Here is a 22,933-nt window from a genome sequence, read left to right on the forward strand (position 1 = left end):
GCGCAAGTTTCCTATAGAGACATACTCTATTGACTCCTCTTTAGCGCTTACGCTTTGGCCCACTTCCCCGAGTCCGAAGAAGTCCGAGCCACTGTGGTCAGTGGTCCGATCACAGTTCGGCTCATGATTCGGCTGAGGGGGATGACAGCTTTAGCAAACTTCTTTTGTGATGTCATAATAACAAGCACATATGCACGCACCCTGGCATTACTACAGACTGCGCGATGCGCAGAGAAGACAACGAAGGCACCGTTACTTAGCAACACCTACGCACTTTACTCTTGATGACAGCTCAACTTTGGTAATCTTCGTATCATCAACAGCGCCCTCTACACTACCAGGACTATGCCCCTTTAAGATATTAGGTCCACTGTCTACTGTAGTCTCGTTTCCAGACTTTTGCTCCGAGCTCATCAAGTTTGCAGCACTACGATTGTCTTGCATTGCCTGGCAGTGGTAAAAGCATTGTGCAGCTGACTCAGAAAACAACAAAAACAAATAAAGCAAACAAACAAGAAAAAAATCTACCTGTGTCCAAGCACAAGATCATGATTTTATGGCAGCATAAGTTCATTGTACTTTTACCCTATCTTCCTAACATCATAGATGTGGTTGTGACTAAAAAAAAAACCAACAACAACAACAACAACAAAACATCTGCATCTAATGCCAGTGAATTCCCACCTTTGAGATTAAGATTTTCTTTTTTCAGCAAAGTGGCAGCAGTGAATCATGGAGTATTTTTTTAGTTACTTTTACAGGTTAGCATCGTGGTCTATTGAGCACATTGCGGTAAGCTAAAGTCAATTCAATTTACTGTTATCACTTACTGTAGCACTAAAGCTTGGATTAATTTTTCTGGAGTTGTGTGACAAAAGAAGGCTAGCAAATGCACGCATTACTATTTAAAGTATCCAGGTTTTTCTTATAAAGAAAGAATCCCTGCACCTATAAAAGTTAAGGAGAAAAGAATGAAAGACCGAAGTTGAAAATGATGAAGAAGAAGACAAGAAAAATGGATTGTCATTTGTACAACTTTTACAAAATTCAATAACAACGTATTTTGAGGTAGAGTTATTATTGCTTTATCTCCGTAACAGGGCATCTTTCTGGTCTGAAACATGTTTTTACTTTCTCAATGATAATATTGTCATAGATATATTTTGTTACTTTACAATAAATGCTTTCTGCAAGATTTGGTAAACTCTAAGCCTGACTTTTTAAAATGCACTATCATAGGACTGAGGTCTCTAAACTTTCTTATGGAGCTGTGAAAACTAAAAGAAAAACAAAACTCACTGGTATATGGCTATTAAAACATGCATCATGCATAAGGGGGTGGGGGTCCTAGAAAAAGTATACTGGTAGGCCAGGTAAAGCTTAAGTGGTTCTGTGACCTACAGACACATTATTTCACTGTTGATGCACTGTCAAGGTGTCACATATCACAATGAGCCACATAATACAGTAAAAACTCACATTTCTAGATTGGACAAATTCCTTGCTTTTGAGGTTGTCTGTTTCTCTGCTGTCTGTGTGATGCAAATTATAGCAGTCCAAAAGAAGCAGTATTGATATATCATAGTATGTCAGTGTAGCCCAACATTGTCAGGTTGATATTCATAGTAGAACACTGTAGTCTTGAAATAAATTCTCCTGGAAGTCTACACATGATACAGTATCTCTGGAAAGGACCCAAAAGATATCTGGGCATCGTTGTTTAATCTGTTGAGGAGGGTTTGATTTTGCTATGACACACATTTCCCATAGACGCTTGCCAAAGTATACTCAGGACTTGTCCTCAACGGGTTAAAACTATTGGAACTTTTTAACTACTAATAACTCTGCAATCCATCGTAACTATCATAGCAAAAATAGTACATGGCCCACCAAAGCCAAGAAATCACTGATAGCTATCGTTTATTGCAGGGGTACCATTGAGTGTAAAGTTACTATAATTTTATATAATGGGCTCCTGAGGAGCTATAGCAGTGAACGCAGTCCCAACAATTCACATTTGTGCGGGCATGTTATTGGTAGCTCTGGCTGTGGAGAGTGAAGACAAACCAGCACAAAAACAGAAATACTGAATCTACTGGCAATAGGTCATACACGTAAATGGATGAATGAATTGCTAGCCTGACACCTCTTTTCAAAGCTCTACAGAATATTGTCCTCTCTTCTTGTCCAAGTAGGTTTTTTGATTTGTTGGAGTTGTGAGACTTCCTCAAGATAAAAGTTTTCACATACGTCCAGGCCACTGGAAGACATTTAAATGCACTGCGAGTATGCCAACTTAAGGAGGAAGTTCTCGAGCTATCTTCTACCGTTGCCATCTGAAATTTGGCACAAGTTGTCCAGATATTACTTAACATCCTGAGATGAAACTCAATGGTACATCTAAGGTTTTCTGATAAAGGGCTACTATGCACTTACACTGTCATACATCCAGTCAGCCATGCCAGGTAGTGGATATAAAAGCAACAGCAACAACAACCATAAAACCTCTAATTGCAGCAAATCTTGATCCACACTTCAATTCAGAAATGTAAAAGATTGAGACACACCTCTACAACACCTTTGAAAACCAAATTTGACTCCTCAATAGACCAACCATGAAACTAAATTAATGTACAGGCAAACCCTACTATAACGACCATAAATACAACTATATTTCATTTGTACAAGAAGTAAAACTGTCGCTTCCTTTTTTGCTGCCTGTTTTAAAGTAACATTCTTGTTGTCCTTACTACTGTAAAACACGATATATTGGTGGCATGAAATTTTCGCGACTTGCCACTGACATGCAACGGATATTGTGTAGGCAAGAACTTTCGTGTGCATTTTAATTTCATGAATGTTGCCGCTTGCGAAATTAAAATGCATGCGAACATTCCTTGTTTTACAGTATCTTGTCATAACAGGGTTTGCCTGAATATAGCTTTAATTTGTATCTCAGTTTTCTTTCTGTAGAGTCTCGAGTAGCTTTGCAAGTTTGGCTCGATGTTCTGGGGCAAACCAGAGTCCCCTAAATATCTCCCTCTCTGCTTTGAGGGCCTTGTCCTGTGGGAGGGCTCCGGCAGCGAGCACCAAGTTTTTCATCCCCTGGACGAGGTCAACGGAAGCCCTCGTGTACTGTCCCAGCCAGTTGGTGGCGCTCTCAAGGACGTCGCCCCCTCTCGGCAAGATATCTTCGGCAAGGCCCATCTGTACGGCCTCGGCGGCGGACACCGACTGGGAGCCCGCCAGGAGCTGCAACGCTTTCTGCGGTCCGACGAGGCGCACCAGCCGCGTGCCCCCTCCCCAGCCCGTGGACAGTCCCAGCTGGGCCTGCTTGAACATGATCTGGCTGTCATCCGTCATCACGCGGAAGTCGCAGGCTGTCGTCAGCTCGGCCCCGCCCCCTATCGCCTGCCCACTGACCATCGCCATGGTGATAAGAGGCAGTCGCTGCAGACGACCCAGCGTGTTCTGCATGTAGAGGCACATCATGCCTCCGTCCTCGGGCTGATTCAGACCCCGAAGGACCGCCACGTCTCCACCCGAGCAAAAATGGCTGCCTTCGAAGTTGCCATGAAGAATGAGGCCCTTCCCTTGCCGCCATTTCTCTAACTCCTTGATGATGTCTGCCAGATCAACCATCATGCTTCCTGCAAATTCAAACACAGATAAATTATGTTCACATAATACAGATTATAAACAGATACTCACAATCATACATCTGGCACACTGAACACCGAGTAGCTGAATGTAGCATAAAATCCAAGAAAGCACTTTCATCTCTTCTACAGGGAGTACAACCAGAGCCTATAATTGCATGTACATTAAGCAGTTTTCCTCTTCCCATATCTTTATACCGAGATTTACACCTGCTGTTTTCTGTATCATACATTGCCTGTGAAACAAAATCATTGAGTGATTATCTGCAATGAATTCCAAATCTTTAACCCACCAAGGATGGGCTGATTTTGCTACAACACATATTTCCCATAGACACCTGCCTATTAAGTATACACTCATGACTAGTCTTCAACGGCTTAAAGAATATTTTCAAACATTGAATGCACAACTAATGTTGACTGGCACATGCGTATTACAAATTGCTTAACTTTAAACAGACCACGCAAAGGCCATTGACCCCTGATGCTTTTTTTATGCTGGTATTTTATTCCTTGCTAAACTGAACAGCTATGTTTTGTTACCATCTTCCTCACAAAAAAAAACATATTTCTGGAAGTGGTAGTGTACAAATTTGAAAGTTTTATATTACAATCAACATTTGCTACTTACTGTACTTTCAATCCTTGGGCAAGTCCAAGATAAGGTCCCCTCAGAAGGCAAAAATTCATCTTTGCTCAATATTGACATGTTTGGTATCATTTTGAAGCTTATGAGTTGAAGTTTTGATTTCCATGGAGGAAAAAATTATATTACGTAAATTTATGCAAATTTCAAGGGCTTCATTTGCATAATTGTGAAACACAGCGTTACGTATGGGACATTTATAAAAATTCATATTAATTCAAAGGAAAGCAAATGATATTTGATTAATATGTGGACATAAGAAGTTCATCAAATAGTTTAACTTTGTATGAAAATTTAGGGATTATGCAAATGATTATGCAAATTAGCTCGTGTCCTATCATGAGATGTCCCATACGTAACAAATTGAGGTCATTTTTTTAGGTTTTTTCTGAAATTGCTAAGGTTATATTAATGCCCTTTTGGAAAGTTCTAATTTATTGTTTAGAGAAATTAAATACCATAGAAAAAAGAAAAAACAGCAAAAGGAATATTTTTTATGAGGCATTGAAATAATGTTACGTATGGGACAAATGCGTTACGTATGGGACATCCTCATACATAATGCATGTGAATGCATGTAGCTAGCTGGGAAGGTCTCTCAGTACACAAATGGTCAATCATCCTGAAGAAAGCATCCCAACATTGTAACTACTTTTTGAGTTATAGACACTTTAAACAATACATGTACTTGACTGAACAATTTTCAGAAAGGGGGAGTGGAAATGGCAAAATACACAATGAAAAATCAGCATTAAAGGGATGGTATAGTTTTTTGTAGAAACGGGGATTCAGTTTTCAACATTTAATGAGATGATTGGAAACCAATTATATGAATTACTAAAGAGCATACAATCCTAAGACAAGAGTAATTCAAAGTTTAGTGATGGAGATCCAATTTGAAATGGTTGTCATATAAATATTTAAAAAAAATATAAAGTAAAATGATTTTCTTTTATTGCAAGTGATACAAAAATTGTCCTTATTCAGGTTTCAATAATAGCCACGACAAAATTCATGGGTATACATACTGAGGTGTGACTTGAATCAATGACCTGACTGCTAGACAGACATCATATATCTACTCGATCACTGAGGTTCCACGCAGCAGGTATTGCTTATTTATAAAAATTAATATTTCTTGTGTCAAGTTGTTTTTTATTGAAACGAAATGGCAAACTGCCCATCATCAATGGAAGTAAACACTTTAAACTATTCAATTTTTCAGTAGTAACTATCCTGATAGAAATAGGGCATACACGTGTACATACTCCGGTTGGTCATAAAAATATAGAGTATGATTAAATATGATTATGATGGCAAATATTTGGGGAATATTGTTCCCTTGTCAATCTGAATCAGTATTTGAGTAGTTTCAACTGATTCCATTTCAATAATTATGCAAAAAATACCCATAAACATGTCTCTCCACACACTAAACGAATGGGGGACAAAGGGCATGCATACTCAGGTTGGTCATAAAAATATAAAAATATGATTGAATATGATTAGGATGGTGAATATTTGGGGAATATTGTTTCCTTGACAATCTGGATCAGTATTTGAGTAGTTTCAACCGATTTTACTTCAATAATTATGCAAAATACCCATAAACATGGTTCTTCACACACTAAATGAATGGGGGACAAACTGTCCCATACGTAACTGTCCCATACGTAACACGTCATGTCTGTCTTTAATTAGAACCTGTAATTAGAGCTTTTTACCTAATGACACGAAACTTACCTGTGATAATCTTGAGTGTTGTGACTTTCATCACAGGGAGTTACAAGTTGTAGAATGAAATACTTTCAGAGAGTTTTGAGGTTGAAAAAAATGTTCAAAAAAACAAAATTTTTCTGGTCCCATACGTAACGGCACTTATTTTCTCTTCTAGAATAATATTGTGAAGGTAATTTTTCTCCATTTTTTGCATGATTATACTTCTCCTAGATATCAATCACCATGATAAAGTTTAATATGATCAAAAGCCATTAACACTATTTTTCAGGTCATAAAAGTCTCTGAATGTCCCATACGTAACGCGCGTGTTATCTTGGACTTGCCCCCTTCCATTCCCCCACCCCTCACCTTTTTTGCTTCCATACTAGTAAATAAGTGTCCTGAGATTCTTATCTTTAAAGCTTCCTTTGCCACGAGTGTTGAAAGGCAGACATGTGGCTATAAATACAGCTACTATCATCGTCATTCAACACCATTATCATCATTATCATCAATCATCATCATCATCATGGTCATCATTGCCTTAATCAACGCCGTGCATCAGCACTGGTCCGAAAATCACTGTCGGACCAGTATACTTTCTCAGGAATGGACCAATGAAAAATGGAGAAACTGGGTACTTCGTGGCCTGACAGGCAGGCCGTTGGACCAGTAGAAAAAATGGGTGTGCAGCCCTGCCATACTCATCATCATCATCATCATCATAATCATCATGGAGTCATCATCATTTTCATCATCATTAATCATCATCATCATTTTCATATCATCTACATCATCATATCATTACTATTATCATCATCACCATAGTTATCACCATCATCATCATCATCATCCACAATTATCATACCTGTCATGGCATTGCCCTTGCTGGGGTTGTTGATGACGACCCTGGCAATCCCCGTCTCGTTATCCTTCACCAGATCCACACTGCCCCCTTCCAGCTCCTGGAGGCGGAGGCGGATCCGCTTCTCGTTGAACACCAGGTGCGGCACCGAGGTGTCTGTCAACACCATGGTCTGGTCCATGCGGTGGCTGGGCGTGGTCTCGGCCAGGTTGACGCCCGAGTGCGTCGCCTCCGTCTTGTAGGGGATGTTGGAGGAGGAGGAGTAGCTCCGCCGGGCCAGCGGGAGTGCCAGCCTCAAGATGTGACGCATGCTGCTTACTTTGGTAAATCAGCTCAGCAAGACTGGACAGAAACCTTGAAACGGAAGGCTACTTTATACGCTGTTGACCCAAGCACACACTGAACGAAATAGAGGAAACAAATAATGAGCGCAGATGCAGAAATTAAGGGATATCAAACATATAAATAAAGGAAGAGAGAATACATTGTCATTACTGTGCATCAATAATCTGAGAACTCTAAAGTACGTACATACAAACAGACACACACATATTACCAGGTATACAAAAATTCAAACACACACACACGCACACACACACACACACACACACACAGGTACCGGTACATTTCGAACCCGACTATATATAGCTCTAGGTCTATATTTTTTTTTCTTCAAATTTCTTCCTTCCTTTAACCTAGTCAGAAAGGCACTCCTTCATACTAAGTACCTGATATAGGTCTAGACCCTAGGCCTAGTGATATTGGTGATACTAGTTATTACATCCACACCCTTTCTTTGGTCCATATTCAAAAAAGGAAATATTTTCTTTGATGACAAAATTTTTGTCTGTTTATTCATCAGTGGGAGGAGGGTGCAGATACAATTTAGATTCATGATTTTTTAATATGAGTTGCCTGATGTTGGATTACTACTTTTGTTGCGAGAAAAGGCATCAATTTGACGAGACACTTTAAATTAATAACGTCATTAATATAATCATACCCCCTAATTTGTTACATTTTCTTTCTTTTTTTATTTTTTAATGGTTTTAAATCCAAACATGCTATTAAAAAAAAAAAACAAAAAAAACGCTGTTTTTAAATGTACTCACTCTTCACAGACAGCCCTTGGCCTTGGCCCTCTAACCTTTCTGTTACAGATTTCAAAAATGGATCTGAACTAATCTCCCTAGCACATCAATATAGGTTCTAACCATGCTGTGCCCTAAGGCTATCATCACTTGCAATTGCAGACTAGGCCCTACGCGGTACTAGATTGCTCCACTACACAGAGCTTTGAATAGTTAGCAGGGCAGGGCTACGACACAGATTGACGTCGCAAGTAGGGTGAAGTACGACCTGCGTCTACGCTGAACTTCGGGCTGGTAAGTTTCCCAGCGTTCGCTCAAGTCAAGCGAAGTCTTGCCAAACAACCCACCATAATCAATGACAAATGTTACGAATAAATTGGTCTTTCGACTTATTCATCAATTGGTTAAACACATAAAATTCGGACTATTTGGTTTTTCGCAGCAAAGCATGCCAAAAGTCAAGTGAAATTTGCTCGAATACGAACCATGTATCTCGCAGCTTGGCCCCTGTTTTCACACATTAACTAATCGTGCGCGTACTCCGTGCATGCGAGGTTAATGCTGCCTGCGCCGATGCCTGCTGCCAGCGAAGATTTCGTCTTGTGATTGGTCAATTTCGTCATTGTGGCGCGCCATGTCATCCTCCCGCGAACTTCGTTGTTGCAAGTAGACGATAAACATTCGCTCATAATTTAGGAAATACTCCATTGATTGTCTTTAGCAAGATCTTATTTTAGGTGTGCGTTGTATAAGGAAATTGAGGGCTTGCAATGAATTACGGTGGAGGTAAGTTGTCATGTTCTATCGTCTTAATTATGAATTTGCTGTCGTGGAACGAAAGGGGTAGACCCGATCTACGAGTTTGCACATGCCGAATCAGTAGTACACGTTGTGCAATTGAGGTAGTGTTAATGTGTAGTCCGACATACTGTCTAATTTGCTGTGGTGTTGAGAATATGGCAGGTAGTATTGTTGAACCAATGAAAAGGGCAAGGACCAAGGTTGAAGTAGCAGCTCTTGTCCTCTTTTCGAAAGTGAAGTGATAGACAATACAATATGACACACTACTGAAAATGCAGAGTGGAGATGTAACATGTGTAAGTCAGTGTTAACAAAATCGTGTCATGAATTTGTTTTAGGACTTGACGTACTACAGTAAAGTTAGGTCCCGTAATTTAGCCTAACGTTAGTATTTGCATTAGAATGTCTATTTCGTATTTGTTTTGTTGTGTTTTCTGTTCAAGGCTGCTGGGAATGCTTTGCTTTTTTGCTCTTGAAAATGAAGAGGGAAACATGTGAGAGAGGAATCGATTTGTGCAGATATTTGTGATGGTCTGATGGTAGATATTATATCTTTTTAAGCACGGTGCAGCTGTTTAAGTTCAATAATACACGATGTCAGTGGCATCATGCATGATATGCACGTGCACGTGCACTTGGTTCATGCATAAACAGATGGAGAGCAACTGTACAATTTGAGTTTGCACTGACACGACACTAGCAGTAGTCCTGCAATCCTGCAAATTACCGACCAATCTCTTTGACCTGTGTCTGTTCCAAGATTATGGAACATATTGTACTCAGCCATATCTCCAAACATCTTGCCTCCCACAATATCCTCATTGACATACAACACGGGTTTAGACAGAAACTTTCCACCACCACCCAACTCATATCAGCCATTCATGACTGGTCCAGTACTCTTCAGTCAAGGGGCCAAACAGATATCATCTTCCTGGATTTTCGTAAAGCATTCGACCGAGTTCCTCACCAACGGCTAAGCTTGAAACTCCAATACTACGGCATAACCGGTAATACTCTACACTAGATCAACTCGCTCCTTTCTGGTAGACAACAAGCAGTCACAGTAAGAGGATCTCAATCAACCTGGAGACCCGTGTCGTCAGGAGTGCCCCAGGGCTCGGTGATCGGACCAGTTCTCTTCCTGCTCTATGTAAATGATATCAATGTACATGTCCAGTCCAAGATGCGGTTGTTTGCAGATGATAGTGCTATCTACCGCGAAATCCACCATTTGGAAGATTACGAAATCCTGCAGCAAGACCTCCATGCCCTCGCTGAGTGGTCCAAACAGTGGCTAATGGATTTCAACATTCCCAAATGTGCTACTCTTACTATTACCAGAAAACGGAAACCTTCGCTCCGTGAATACAAGCTCCTTCAGGAGACCATACCCAGAGTCCAACAATACAAGTACCTGGGGGTCACGGTCTCAAAAGATCTTCGCTGGGCTACTCACTGCCAGGCCATTCGTCAAAAAGCAAACAAAACTCTCGGTCTCCTACGTCGTACATTATCCCCATGCTCCAAAGCTGTCAAAAACAGGGCATATCAAATGCTTGTTCGTCCGCAGCTAGAGTATGGATCAGAGGCATGGAATCCATACCACACCAACACTGTACAAGGCCTTGAAGGAGTCCAAAAAGCAGCTGCTCGCTTCGTCCACCAGGATTACAGATGGGGTACTTCCTCTACATCCCTTGTATCCAAACTGGGATGGGACACACTGCACACACGACGCCTCACAGCACAATGCACCATGTTCTACAAAGTCCACTACAACCTTGTCAATATATCACTTCCGCCCTCCATCTTTCCAGCCCCTTACATTGGCAGACATGACCACCAGCTCAAATACATGATACCAGATGCCTCAATTGACCCATACAAATATTCCTTCTATCCACGTACTGTATGGATCTGGAACCACCTACCAAGCAACGCTGTCACTGCACCTACTGTTGACACCTTCCGGAAGGCTGCCCTACCAATTATCAGAAGGTTGCAGCCTCCCGTAGGGTCCAAAATGCTGTAAGCCTGGCAGCCTGATTTTTATTTGCACGCACATGACATTTTATTGTAAATAGTTAAATCTGCATAATAGCACTTCAAGCACCGTCGGCCAACGTCGTCATCGCACAGCCCATCCCAGTTTAGCTTCGACGAGCTGCTACAGGGATTATCATTTCAAGATTCAAGAGGGTCTACTGTAAAAGTGGATATTTTTGCGTGACTAATTTTTCGCTCTTGGCCAGGTAAGAAGAGTTTTGTGTGTTTTCAATTCCGTGGAATCAAGACATCAACTACTGTACTGGAACATATGGCACACAAATATGTTTGTGAGCTTTTATTTTTCGCGCTAGCTTCTGGTTGCGCGAAGGAAAGTGCCTGAGTCACCTACAAAGATCCATCTAAAATCCGAAATTTTGCCCACAGAAATTGGCAAAACTTTTCCAAAGCGGCACAAATTATAGGTCCATGTTAAGAATTAGGGTCATCAGAAAAGCGCTAAAGATTGAAAAAATATGCCATTCTGTTGCGAGGTTTTTCACTTATTGCAAGCATAGGGTGTAATGGTAGCCTCAAAAAACGCAAAAGAAAAACAAAATATCCGTACATGCCGATGTAGTGAATAAATGTACAGGGGCTGAATGCAAGTGCCGAGTCACCAAAATTCGGACACAAACGGGCACCGCAACTACGTCACCAATGCAACTTTGTGCAAACAAGGTATGGCGTGCGCTCATTTTTCAGCGGCCTTGTATGCGTATTGACATTGAATGCGCATAGCGCATGTCCGAATTTTGGAGACACTGTGTTAAGAATGTTGTAGGGTCACCGAAAAAGCGCTAAAAATTGAAAAATTATGCCATTCTGTTGCGAGATTTTTTGCTTATTGCAAGCTCAGGGTGTGATGGTATCCTCAAAAAATGCAAAAGAAAAACAAAATATCCGTACATGCCGATGCAGTGAATAAATGTACAGGGGCTGAATGCAAGTGCCAAGTCACCAAAATTTGGACACGAACGGACACCGCAACGTCCCCGATGCAACTTTGTGCAAACGAGGTATAGCGCGCGCTCATTTTTCAGCGGCCTTGTATGCGTATTGACATTGAATGCGCATAGCGGGTGTCCAAATTTTGGAGACACTGTCTGAATTTTGGGGAATTATCATAGTGAAAATATTTGGGGATTTTGTGGAATTTCATGATGTATTCAACAAAATTAATATTGGGAAAAAGTAGTTTCATATATATTTGACATACACTGTTATAGATATAATTTTGTATACCTATTATTTGAGTTGAACAAATATTGCAGAAAATCTTGAGTGGCTGAAGATTGGTGATTTTACTGTATTGCAAATCAAATTTCGATATCTAGTCTATTCGAGCAAATCTTTGTAAATCTAAATTATCCTGGTACATATTTCACATATAAATGAATCGGCCATTTATTTATTGTCATAATGGACCCTAGTACCTCTAGATCCTATACCTATTCATGTTAGAATCTGCTTTAATTCATGAATTGGTAAATAATAAAGAAATAAAGAAATTTCTAGAACCTTCACTAGGTTTTACATGTAGACATTCTACACGTAGCAATCTTCATGGACAAGCTGTTATAGGGCCAAGATTACTTCATAAAGGTTAAAAAATGAAGCCTATGGATGGTGGATGTACATGCCGTAGGGTACTGGTATGACGTACTGTACATAGACATGTGGTGTTGTTGGATTGCATTCTAATTCTAGATTTTTCTAGACTAAGCAGATTAAATAACTGGACTGACATCCCGTCTGTCCAGTGTGTTTAGTATAACTTAACTTAAAAGATGATTTTATAAGGACAGTGAGCTGCAGAGCAAAGCTTTTTTTTTTTTTCTACATCAGTTTAGACAAGTCTGTGCCCATGACTATTTTAAGTGGACTCTTGAAGTCAGTAAAGGTGTCAACAACAATGTGAATTATGCCTTGGTACGTGGGGATTAAAAAAAAAATCAATTTGTCACCCTCTGTGCAAAATAATGTACATTTTTAAAGATCGCAAGCACTGATCTACATTTTAACAAGTATGTCGGACATATGATCCGGTTGGAATCAAACCTGTCATCTAGTGTACTGCTTTCCAGGCAGTGACACTATCACCAGGATATCCCTTGTTGCTGGCAGTGACACAGTGAACTTGGAACAAATGCTCAAACTCTGAAATTCTGACATTTTTATGTTTTAGATAGGCTAGTCCAAGGCGGACAAGGCTTAAATATTGAATGAAAGCCAGAGAATATTAATGCTGAGGGATGAAGATGCACTATGAAAGATTTCTAATCTGTACAAATGTATTTGTAAGATTTCAATTCCCTATCTTCACCCCTCTGCGTTATGATTCCCATGCATTCATGAGTTATGATTTTTTTTAATTGTTATGACCAGGATTTGATGGGGGCTACGGCGGGATGGACCAGGGCCAGGGATTCGGAGGCGGATTCAACTCCCCGGGACCAGGAGGTGGTGGATTCAACTCACCAGGAGTGGGCACCTCTCAGTCTAAGGTTTGTCACATTCACCCTCACCATAAATCCCTATGTATGCACTGGACTTGTACTGTCACTGCCTGGTAATTTGTATATAACATGTGACCATGCATCACAAAACAAACAAAAAGTTGCACCCCTTGATTTTACGTGAGGTCTCAAAATAGGTGAAACGGGTCAACTGAATCAATTTTGAGTTTTCCATATTTTCTGGAAGAACTATTCTTCTACATTATTCTTTTATTTGGGATCGTAAATTGAATGGGAAAGTGGGTTTTCAGCAGTTTTTCTACAACCCCTTTTTTTGGTAGAGTAGTGTGATCAGGTTTTTCTTAGAGGTCCCTTTTCAATTCTTTAAAATCTTTTGCACACTCTTTACTTTTAACTCTAATAACTTTTTAAAGGATAATGCTACTGCTTGGATAGTTGACATTTATCATGGACAGAATGTGTTGATAGAGCATGCTCAATTTCAGCTTAATCTGATGATCCCTTCATTGTTGTTGCTACAGTAGTTTACATCATGTTTTTTGTCCCATTCACAGCACAGGTAACACGGCTTCATGAAGATTAAGCGCTTGAATAACCCTGTACTTCAGAGCCTCTTTTCTCAGTTCAAACTTTTTCAGAGTGTGGGCTTTCTTTCCAATATTTATATAGGTTAGGAGAATCCATTTTAATTGAGTTATACATCATTTTAAACCTAAGAGTCTGCTCTTTCAGAATCTGCCCTTAACTAAAAATCCATGTCTGTCGATGTTTTGTTGGTTTTGTGGTGTAAGGGTCACATATCTCCTATTGCGACCAGGGATTAAATCTCATAGCGCTTTGTATCCAGTGTAAAAGGCGCTATAAAAATATCACCTTATTATTATTAGATTATTATTATAAACTTGTAGCAGCACAGTAGTGTGACATGACTTACACTGGTCTGAAAGATGTAGCCTGTTTCTTTTGGTGATCTTCCACTGACTGGTCTGTGTCTGAAGGGGTTCATGGAGCCAGACTTGGCAGTGTTTTATTTCCTTTCCCAAAGAAATAGTATGAGGCTTTTGGACTAGAGTGACCCTTAAAGGGATAGTATTGGTAGAGATGAGGATCGGGCTTTTAACTTTTTCCAAGATACCAAGAAACCACTTATAAAATAGTAAAAAACATACCATTCTAAGAGGAATTCATAATTGATTTGATGAAAATCGGTTGTGGAATGGCTGAGATATCCAAAAAACGAAAGTAAAACAAAGGGAAGATGTGGGTCCCACCTTTTATTAGGATCGCTCAGTTTTGGATATCTCGGCCATTTCAAAACCAATTTTCATCAAATAAATGTTGAATTCCTCTGGGAATTACATATTCTTTCATACATCATAAGAGGTTTCTCATTCTCTCACCAAAAAATGTCGGAAACCTGAAGTTTCATCTTAAACAAAACTATGTGATCCCTTTAATGTGTTTTCAGCGAAAGCAAAGGTGCTAATCTCCCATTGCTAGGAAGTGCCCTACATCGACGTAATAAAAATATTAAAAAAAATGATGTAAGAAATTCATGAATTTGAATGGTTCACTGTGTTGTATGACTCACAACATTGAAGGGATAGGTTGATACGTGTACATGACTAACAGTAGGTCAGTCTTGACACTAAATACAGAAGCCTTTTCGTATGACTGGATTGGCTTATGTTGTATTCATCTGCATTTTTGCTGTGAACAGGGTAAAAGGGCACAAAAGCTGATCCCATGTAACATAGCACAGATCCTCCAAGCAACACAGAATGACAACGAGTTCAAGATCGGAGATGTCGAGATTCACCAGGTAATTTAACCCTTTTCTGTCTACAGTATGTTGTAAGCTGTGAATGTGTGTATACCAGGAAAGGTGATACAGACTTTTAAGAGTGGAAATTTTCGTGGTGTGGACATTTTCACGCGTTTCTCGCAACCAGAAGCTAGCGCAAAAATGGAAGCATGAGAACAGTTTTGCATGCCATATGTTTCAATAATCAATTTCTTAATTCTGCAGAATTAAAAACATGCGAAGTTCTACTTCCTTGGCCAATCGCGAAAAATAACTCACACAAATATAGCCACTTTTACAGTATGTTTTGCTTTTTATTGGGGGGGGGGGGCAGCATACAACTACTGGTTTGCACTGAGGAAGAGATTTACAGAATACATACATATAAAATACACAATGAGCATTTCACGCATCCTTCCCAATAGGCTCAGAGTGCTTGCAATGTTAATCACATCATTTAGCGTAGTCATATTTACTGTATATGCCAAATATTTCTCAAGTGTGATAGTTTATTCAAGAGACCAGAAGAACAATTTTGTGATCGAGATCCGTAGTAACAGAATAGAAAATTGTACGCATACCAGTAATCTGTTTTCAGGAGAAAAGTTAGTTCTTTCCCACCCCGATGATCACATACAGTACGTGTGTTTTCCGGAAGGCAATGTTTTTTGCCTGTTAAGTTTGTAAATACCAGTTGACTAGCAAAATTAGCAAAGACAAAAATACCACAAAAATATACTGTGTTTCTAATATTTGACTCTCATATCATCAGTAGATATATGTGCAGTAATGCAATATAAATCTTTTCAGAATTTAAATTATTGCAATCTTTGCGCAATATATGCTTGGGCTGCTTTTATTCTGTGCAGAGGTCCAATCCAGTTTTTAACTTTAATGCTTGCAACTTCTCATTCTGAGTAGATGTCCAGCCAAAAAAAGAAAAGAAATTGTCAATAGAAAATGTTTATTAAATAGTTATTATTTTGTAGTTCAGAATGTTAAAGTGACTTTGAGAAATAAGCCCAAAGTATTATGAGTAAAGTGGTAAAATTTGTGTAATTTTAGTATGATTATTATTACTATCATCATTATCATTATTGTTATCAGTATCATTTTCATTTACCATCATTATTATCATTATAATAACATCACCAGGTATGCCTTGTCGGGGTCATCAGAAGAGCCGAAATCTCCGCAACAAACATTGTGTACCAACTGGACGACATGTCAGGACCCACGATGGAGATTAGACAGTGGATAGAATCAGATGTGAGTCGGTCCTTCTCTCTATCTTTCATGCTATCGTGACTTCTTTTTGCCTTCTTCTGAATTTGTTAGAGAGACTAGGGCAAACATCCACTTTGGAGAGCCTGTATTCATCTTTCTCTCTTTCAAAATCCTGGAAAGATGGCAAATCTCAAAAGAGAGAAGAGTTAGGGTTAGGTTTTTCTTGTATTTCTGGTTTTGTTGTGTTACTACTTAAAACGTTTGCATACTGAGTATGCAGTATTTTTGTACAGTTTGTGAAGTTGTATATTACATAACACTAACATTCACATAGGTACACGACTAGCAGTTAATCGATGCTTTATTACGACTTCGAGTTTCATGCAACCCACATGAGATACGATCATAATTGCAGCTCATGTGGGTTGCGAGAAACTCAGACTTTCCAGCTCCATCGCAGCCAGTCAAGTTCTACATTTATATTACCTGCCATGATGTCGCTGTTTGCAATATAAGAATTTTGATCTGTGGTGCGTTAGTTGAATGATTGCATTGTGACCAATAGCCAGCCCAGTATTTTATAGACCATTTATGTGTTTTATATCTTTGACCAGCCAACCCCATCAGTGAGCGTCAAATAGACCACTCCTTCAAAAAGTTTTTGTATTGAAAGGAGATTCAATTTATTATGCCTCTCTCGTCTTTAAACAGGAAACCACAGAGCAGCAGCCCACAGTGTATGAGGAGAACACGTACATCAAGGTGGCGGGCAACATCCGTTCCTTCGGGGGCAAGCGCAGCGTTGGCCCCTTCCGGATCATGCCCGTCACGGACATGAATGAGGTCACAATGCACATGGCCGAGGTCGTTCAGGCGCACATGCTGCTCAGCAAGATGGCCACAATGGTGAGTGTTTGTGTGTGTGGATGTCTGTGCGTCTGTCTGTCTGTGCACTGTGTGAATGTAACCAGTGGATGTACAGTGATGAAAGCATAGTACAACGTTTTTCCACATATTTTTCAAATTGCATGTGACCACGAGTCTTTAAAATGTTTGCCCCATAGTTTGGTGCATTGACCCATGCAATGATTTGTTTTTGTATGCTTCTGCTGTAAAGTGTCATCGTGGGCATTGTGTTTTTTCGGGTTGTCCGTCCTTCCATCCGTCCTTCTGTTTGTCCTTGCCTCCATCCTTCTGTCCCTCCTTTATTCCATCCTTCCATCTGTCCATCCATCTTTCCGTCCATACTTGATTGTGTGGATGATGTTACTTCACACCCATTTGAGGTATCCAAATTAAACTTGGCATATTTTATGAATGAGTGGACTAAGCTGTGCCTTTGAACTTGTGGGAAAAATGGCAGCATTACATTCTCTTCCAACATGATTTGATTTGGTCCCTCTGATCAGGCTGGGAATGCCGGAGGCGGGAGTGTGGATTCAAACTTCTTCCAGACACCAGTGAAAGCAGGGCATCCGGCTGGTGGGATGATACCAAACAACGGTCTCAGCGATGTACAGACACAGGTGGGTCAAGCAGGGGAGAAAACTTACCCCCCTTTTTTTCTATTTTACAGTGGGCTGAGATCCAGATTATTAATGCAATGCAGAGACTCTGAATTCCAAAAGCTGCACTGTGCATGAGATTTTAAAAGGATGGTATAGTTTTGCTTGAGGTGGGGCTTCAGGTTTCCGATTTTTTTGTGGGGTAATGAGAAACCTCCTAGGAAATATTAAAGAGCATGCAATTCTTAGAGGAATTCAAAGTTTTTTTGATAAGAACTGGTTTTGAGATGGCTGAGTCACTTTGATTTACTTTGTTTCTGGATATCTCAGCCATTCCAGTGCTAATTTTCATCACATTAACTTTGAATTCTTCTCATAGAATTGTATGCTCTTTAATATTTCCCCAGTGGTCTCTAATTAACTTGCAAAAATTTAAAAGGTGAATCCCCATCTCAATCAAAACTATACCAGCCCCTTTAATGTTTTGTTTCATGTGAGCAAGTGCAAAGCAAGAGTGAAATCCCAATCTACCACTCTTTCTTGTCATTTTTCACTCAGAAAGGAAAAGATTGTGTGCCTGCATCTTTGTTGAATAGTCAGGAGGAATGTACGAAAGCCCCAAACAGGGCTAGAGTCGGGCCAGCCTTCAGTGGCCTGTGAATCACGATGATACACAGACTTACAGAAGACTTTATGTGACACTAATAAGAGGATGACATGATGTTGATAGAAATCACATGGATGACAGGAAAGTAGTATCGTGATATGTGCAATGTGGATGATAAAACTCATGATAGGCAGAAAAGTCATGTTGACAGATCTTGTTAAAAGTTAATTTGTGCAGTTAATGTCAATTGCAAACTTTGCTTCATAAGATATAAATCATGTACACATGTTTTCATATAGGCCATGACACGAAAAAAGGGCCCTTTGCGCTGTTGCGCACAAATGCCAGAAATCGGTGCGGATGTTTGACAAACCAATACACGCTTAAAAAAAGGTTAGCTAGCTGCGCACGCGAGCATAGATGCATCAAAGAGTGGCAGGACGTTGACAAAACATGCTTTTTAAGTGTCATAATTGGGGCATTTAGGAGTGGAATTTCAGAAAATGGTTTGCATATCTATACAAAAGTATGTCAGAGTTCATTCTACAATGAGGTGGTGAAAACTCATTTTCAGTATTTTATGCCCCGAGGGCCCTTTTCTCATGTTACAACCCATATCATTTAACTTTAGGGTAGGGCTTGACATTGTGGTTGCACGATGGCCAGCCCGGGGCCACCAAAAAAAAAAAAAATATATATATATATATATATATATATATATATATATATATATATATATATATATATATATATATATATATATATATATATATATATATATATATAGATGCCAGACCACCACTTTTTAAGGAAAGAATGTGTAGGTGGCCCAGGCCACCAAATTTCATTGTCGGGCCACCAAAAGAAAACGTTAATGTCGAGCCTTCCTATACAGATGTATACCAGTGTATAAGCAGATATTTTTTAATTACATCTGTCTTCCATGGATAAAGTTCTCTTGTTCAACTTAAATAAATAAAGATGTGAGGATGGAAAGTCTTGTATTGTTAACTTTTGATGCCATCTCTGCTGACTCGCGTCCAGGTCCATCAGCTTATCACCGGTTGCCGTGACGAGGAAGGCATCAGCATGGATGCTCTCTGTAGGAAGCTCCAGCGCATGTCAAGAGATGCCATCAGGTGAGAGAGAGAGAGAGAGATATACAGTATGTCCCCCCACAAAATTGCAATCAGATTTTTGCATTGATAACTTCCAATGTAATTAATCTGTTTGAATGCTATTTCAGGATCTAAAAATATAACATCGTACCTATATTTTGCAGAAGACCCCATTCAATTTGGTTTGGTGGTCGTAGAGAAATGTGAATCGTTGTGAAGCATGTCGTGGATGTGATTCTTCCCAAGTTGAGCACTTGGATGCTCTTGGAACTTCATATTAATGTGTGAACACAGTGGACAGAACTCGGGGGGGAAGGGATTCCGGACATGCTCTACAAAAATCCTAATTTCTCTTTGTTCACTGAAGCAAATCGGATGGAGTTTTGTGCAAGACGCGGGTGATAAGTTATAGTTTCATACTCTGAAATTGTATTTAGATTGATTCACTATTTTCAAAGTTATCATTGCAGAGGGTCCCGTTGTATTTTTTATTTTTTTTTTATTTTTTTTTATTTTTTTATTTTTTTTGGGGGGGACATATGGTATATAAAGAGAAAGCTAGACAGTGGGAGGAAGAGAGATAGTATTAAAGAGGCAGAATGGGATAAAGAAGAACAGATATAGAGGGGCAAGACAGGTACAGAGCCCAAGAGAGAGAAAAACGTGAGAGACATTGAGAGGGCATGAGACGGGGCGGATACTAATTAAAGGCATTATTTACCATTTGCAGATGAAACAAAAACCAAGCTTAAGTGCTTCAAAATAGTTCTAAAACATGAGTTAGGCATAGAAACGACCATTGTAAAAATTTCAATCAGGATAATCAGTGTTTATTATTATTAAATATACAAAATGTAAACAATAGTTCTAATAAAATCGTTTCTAGACTAAACCATCTGCAGTTATGGTTTAATGAGAAAAAGAGTGATATCTCCCTACATTTTAGGTTGTATTGCAAAGTTTTTATATGATAGGATGTTTTGTGATACAATTGACCTACACATATGCATCAAATGTGATAACTCAAAAATTTTAAAATCACTGCTCCCAAAGGTGAACAGATAGATAGACTTTCAGATAGAGACAAAGAAAATGGGAGATAGAATGAGCGAAGGATAAGGACAGATAAAGAGGAATGAACACCCAGATAAAGAAACAGAGAGAGAGAGAGAGGGAGAGACAATCAGACAAAGATAGACAGTGTAAAACAGAGCCAAGGATAGGTACACGATGAGACAGGGAGATACAGACAGGGACAGAATGATAGATGCAAACTGTCAGCATTATATCTCATTTGAAAGACAAAACAAAACAAGATGAAGTGTTATCTGGATTCAGCTTGAAATTGAGGCATAAAAATAAACTCAAGAAAGTATATAAAGTAACTGCCTTATACGTTTAATTCATGTTCTCTGCATGTTGTTTGCTCTATTATGCTCTCTTCTCCGACCTTCCAGGAAAGCCGTGGAATTCCTGAGCAGCGAGGGCCACATCTACTCCACCATCGACGACGACCACTTCAAGTCGACGGAGGGTTGATTGATTCCCCCAATCGATCACCCTCGAACCTTCCCAACCCCAAAGTCCCCACTAATGTCACTGTCTTTTCACTTGATCCACTTGTTTTTAACCAGCTACCCTTTCTTCCACACTCCCATCCCTTAGCCTCCTTGGTAGGAAAGAATTGTTTGTGTAACATTACTGTAAAAGCAGAAATGTTTGCATGCATGAAATTTTTGAGGATTTCACTAGGAGTCAAGATTCATGAAAATTAAATACAAGCAAAAGTTTTTGTGTACATGATGCATGGACTGCCAGTCAATTTGCAAAAGTTTCAAAAAGGCAGTCTGCTCCAATTTGCATAAGTTTCATGCTGTGAATTTTTCTGGTTTTGCAGTACCTTGTCTCGAGTTGAAAACGAAAACAAAGCCCCCTCAAACTTTTCAAACTCTGCTGACCGAGTAGTAGAATGTTGTTCAAATGGATGAAAAAATAATTAAGCCCGGAATAGGTACCAAGACTATGTCGTTGTTATCAAGATATCCATGGACAAAAATCACCTTGCAAGTAAACTGTATTAGATATGGTTTATTTGAACACCAATGTCTGTAGGAAAAATTGATTGATGGCTAAATTGAGTCAGTTAAAAATAAAATGCACAGATTTGAAGTTCTTGATGATCATGAACAACTACAATTTACTTTTGTAGCTTTCATTTTTACACAGTATTGGAGGCATTAAAAGAGTATTCGCCCAAGAAGCTCAGACTTTCCAAACTGAAAACATGCTGAACCCTTTATATACTTTCAGTGCCAATAGATACAGAAAAAGCTGTAGCATTGTATGCATTGTCCAAAGACTCTGGCACAGAAGAGTTGAACAATGCCTGTCTAGCACCTTAAAACACTTCAGCAATGTTCATCGTAGTGCTCTCGTAGAAACTCGTATGTACTGACTTGGTTGATACAGTGTGACGACATGTCTGCTCAAACGACACTCTTGCTTGCAAAATGTACCAAACTAGCAACAGGCAGAAAAATACTATCCTTACAGCCTTATGTTAAGGCCTTTTTGTTTCTGAAGTTGCCATTATTTGTTCTCCCTCATCTTGTAGATTTTATTAAAGGTCATTTGTTAAGCCTTCTTGAGGAGGGAGCATTTTCCCAGGTCAGATGAAGTGATTTTGTACACGTTTGCAACAAATGACCATATATGTACATGTACATATTGTACTATTATACGCAAGGAGAATCCTATTAGTGATTCACATTTTCACAATTTTGTTTTACAACTTGTCATCTATGTTTTCTGAATCCTCGCCTCGAGAAGTAAGATACCGGCTGAAGTGAATGAAAGTCATTCTGCACACACTTTTTAGTGCATTCTCCAACATTTGCCATTGTGAAGGACAGTTCCCTGTTCTTATAAGGTGCCTTATTCTAAGAGCAAGACAATTGATCAAACAAAAAGAAGGGGGAAAAACTGTCCACTGTGTTGTAGCAACAGGTTGGCTGTGAGCCTGTGTGCCACAGTTGTGAAGTTTGTTGGAGAGCGCAATTATGATTATTAAGATGCTTCCATATTTGGTGGTGGTTGCCAATGGCTTTTGTGACATTCCATACGTGGTGCGGTGCCACAAAAATGTAGGTACAATGCAGCGTTTCCGTTTAAAGTGATTCTCACACATTTTCTTCTTCTGTTGGAATGTGTCGAGAAGTAGATCATGGAAGAACCTGTCACAAAAAGAATTGTTTGACGGTGTAAAAATTTATTATGATTGATTCCATTCTCATCATGTTCTAATGTGTTGTGGTCATACTGTGTACAAATTTTACATATTTTTTTCCATCCTTGAGTATTAC

The 22,933-nt window shown here is 39.4% G+C and overlaps 2 protein-coding genes across 2 annotated transcripts; one reads left to right on the forward strand and one right to left on the reverse strand.

The window, feature by feature from the left end:
• Positions 1-2,235: 2,235 nt before the first annotated feature.
• LOC139719161 (ethylmalonyl-CoA decarboxylase-like) lies at positions 2,236-8,490 on the reverse strand. Its single transcript, XM_071630595.1, has 3 exons — positions 8,466-8,490; positions 6,893-7,288; positions 2,236-3,650 (listed from the first exon to the last, which is right to left on the reverse strand). The coding sequence occupies exons 2-3, from the start codon at positions 7,197-7,199 to the stop codon at positions 2,956-2,958; spliced, it is 1,002 nt and encodes a 333-aa protein (XP_071486696.1). The 5' UTR covers positions 7,200-7,288; positions 8,466-8,490; the 3' UTR covers positions 2,236-2,955.
• A 136-nt stretch (positions 8,491-8,626) lies between these two features.
• On the forward strand, positions 8,627-21,413 carry LOC139719162 (replication protein A 32 kDa subunit-like). Its single transcript, XM_071630596.1, has 8 exons — positions 8,627-8,766; positions 13,219-13,337; positions 15,031-15,132; positions 16,270-16,383; positions 17,053-17,247; positions 17,751-17,867; positions 19,498-19,592; positions 21,029-21,413. The coding sequence occupies exons 1-8, from the start codon at positions 8,751-8,753 to the stop codon at positions 21,108-21,110; spliced, it is 840 nt and encodes a 279-aa protein (XP_071486697.1). The 5' UTR covers positions 8,627-8,750; the 3' UTR covers positions 21,111-21,413.
• The last annotated feature ends 1,520 nt before the right edge of the window (positions 21,414-22,933 follow it).

This window comes from Diadema antillarum, unplaced genomic scaffold (assembly GCF_040938485.1).
Source record: "Diadema antillarum isolate AM-2024a unplaced genomic scaffold, OU_Dant_1.0 scf00000106, whole genome shotgun sequence".
In the NCBI taxonomy this organism is placed as follows: Eukaryota; Metazoa; Echinodermata; class Echinoidea; order Diadematoida; family Diadematidae; genus Diadema; species Diadema antillarum.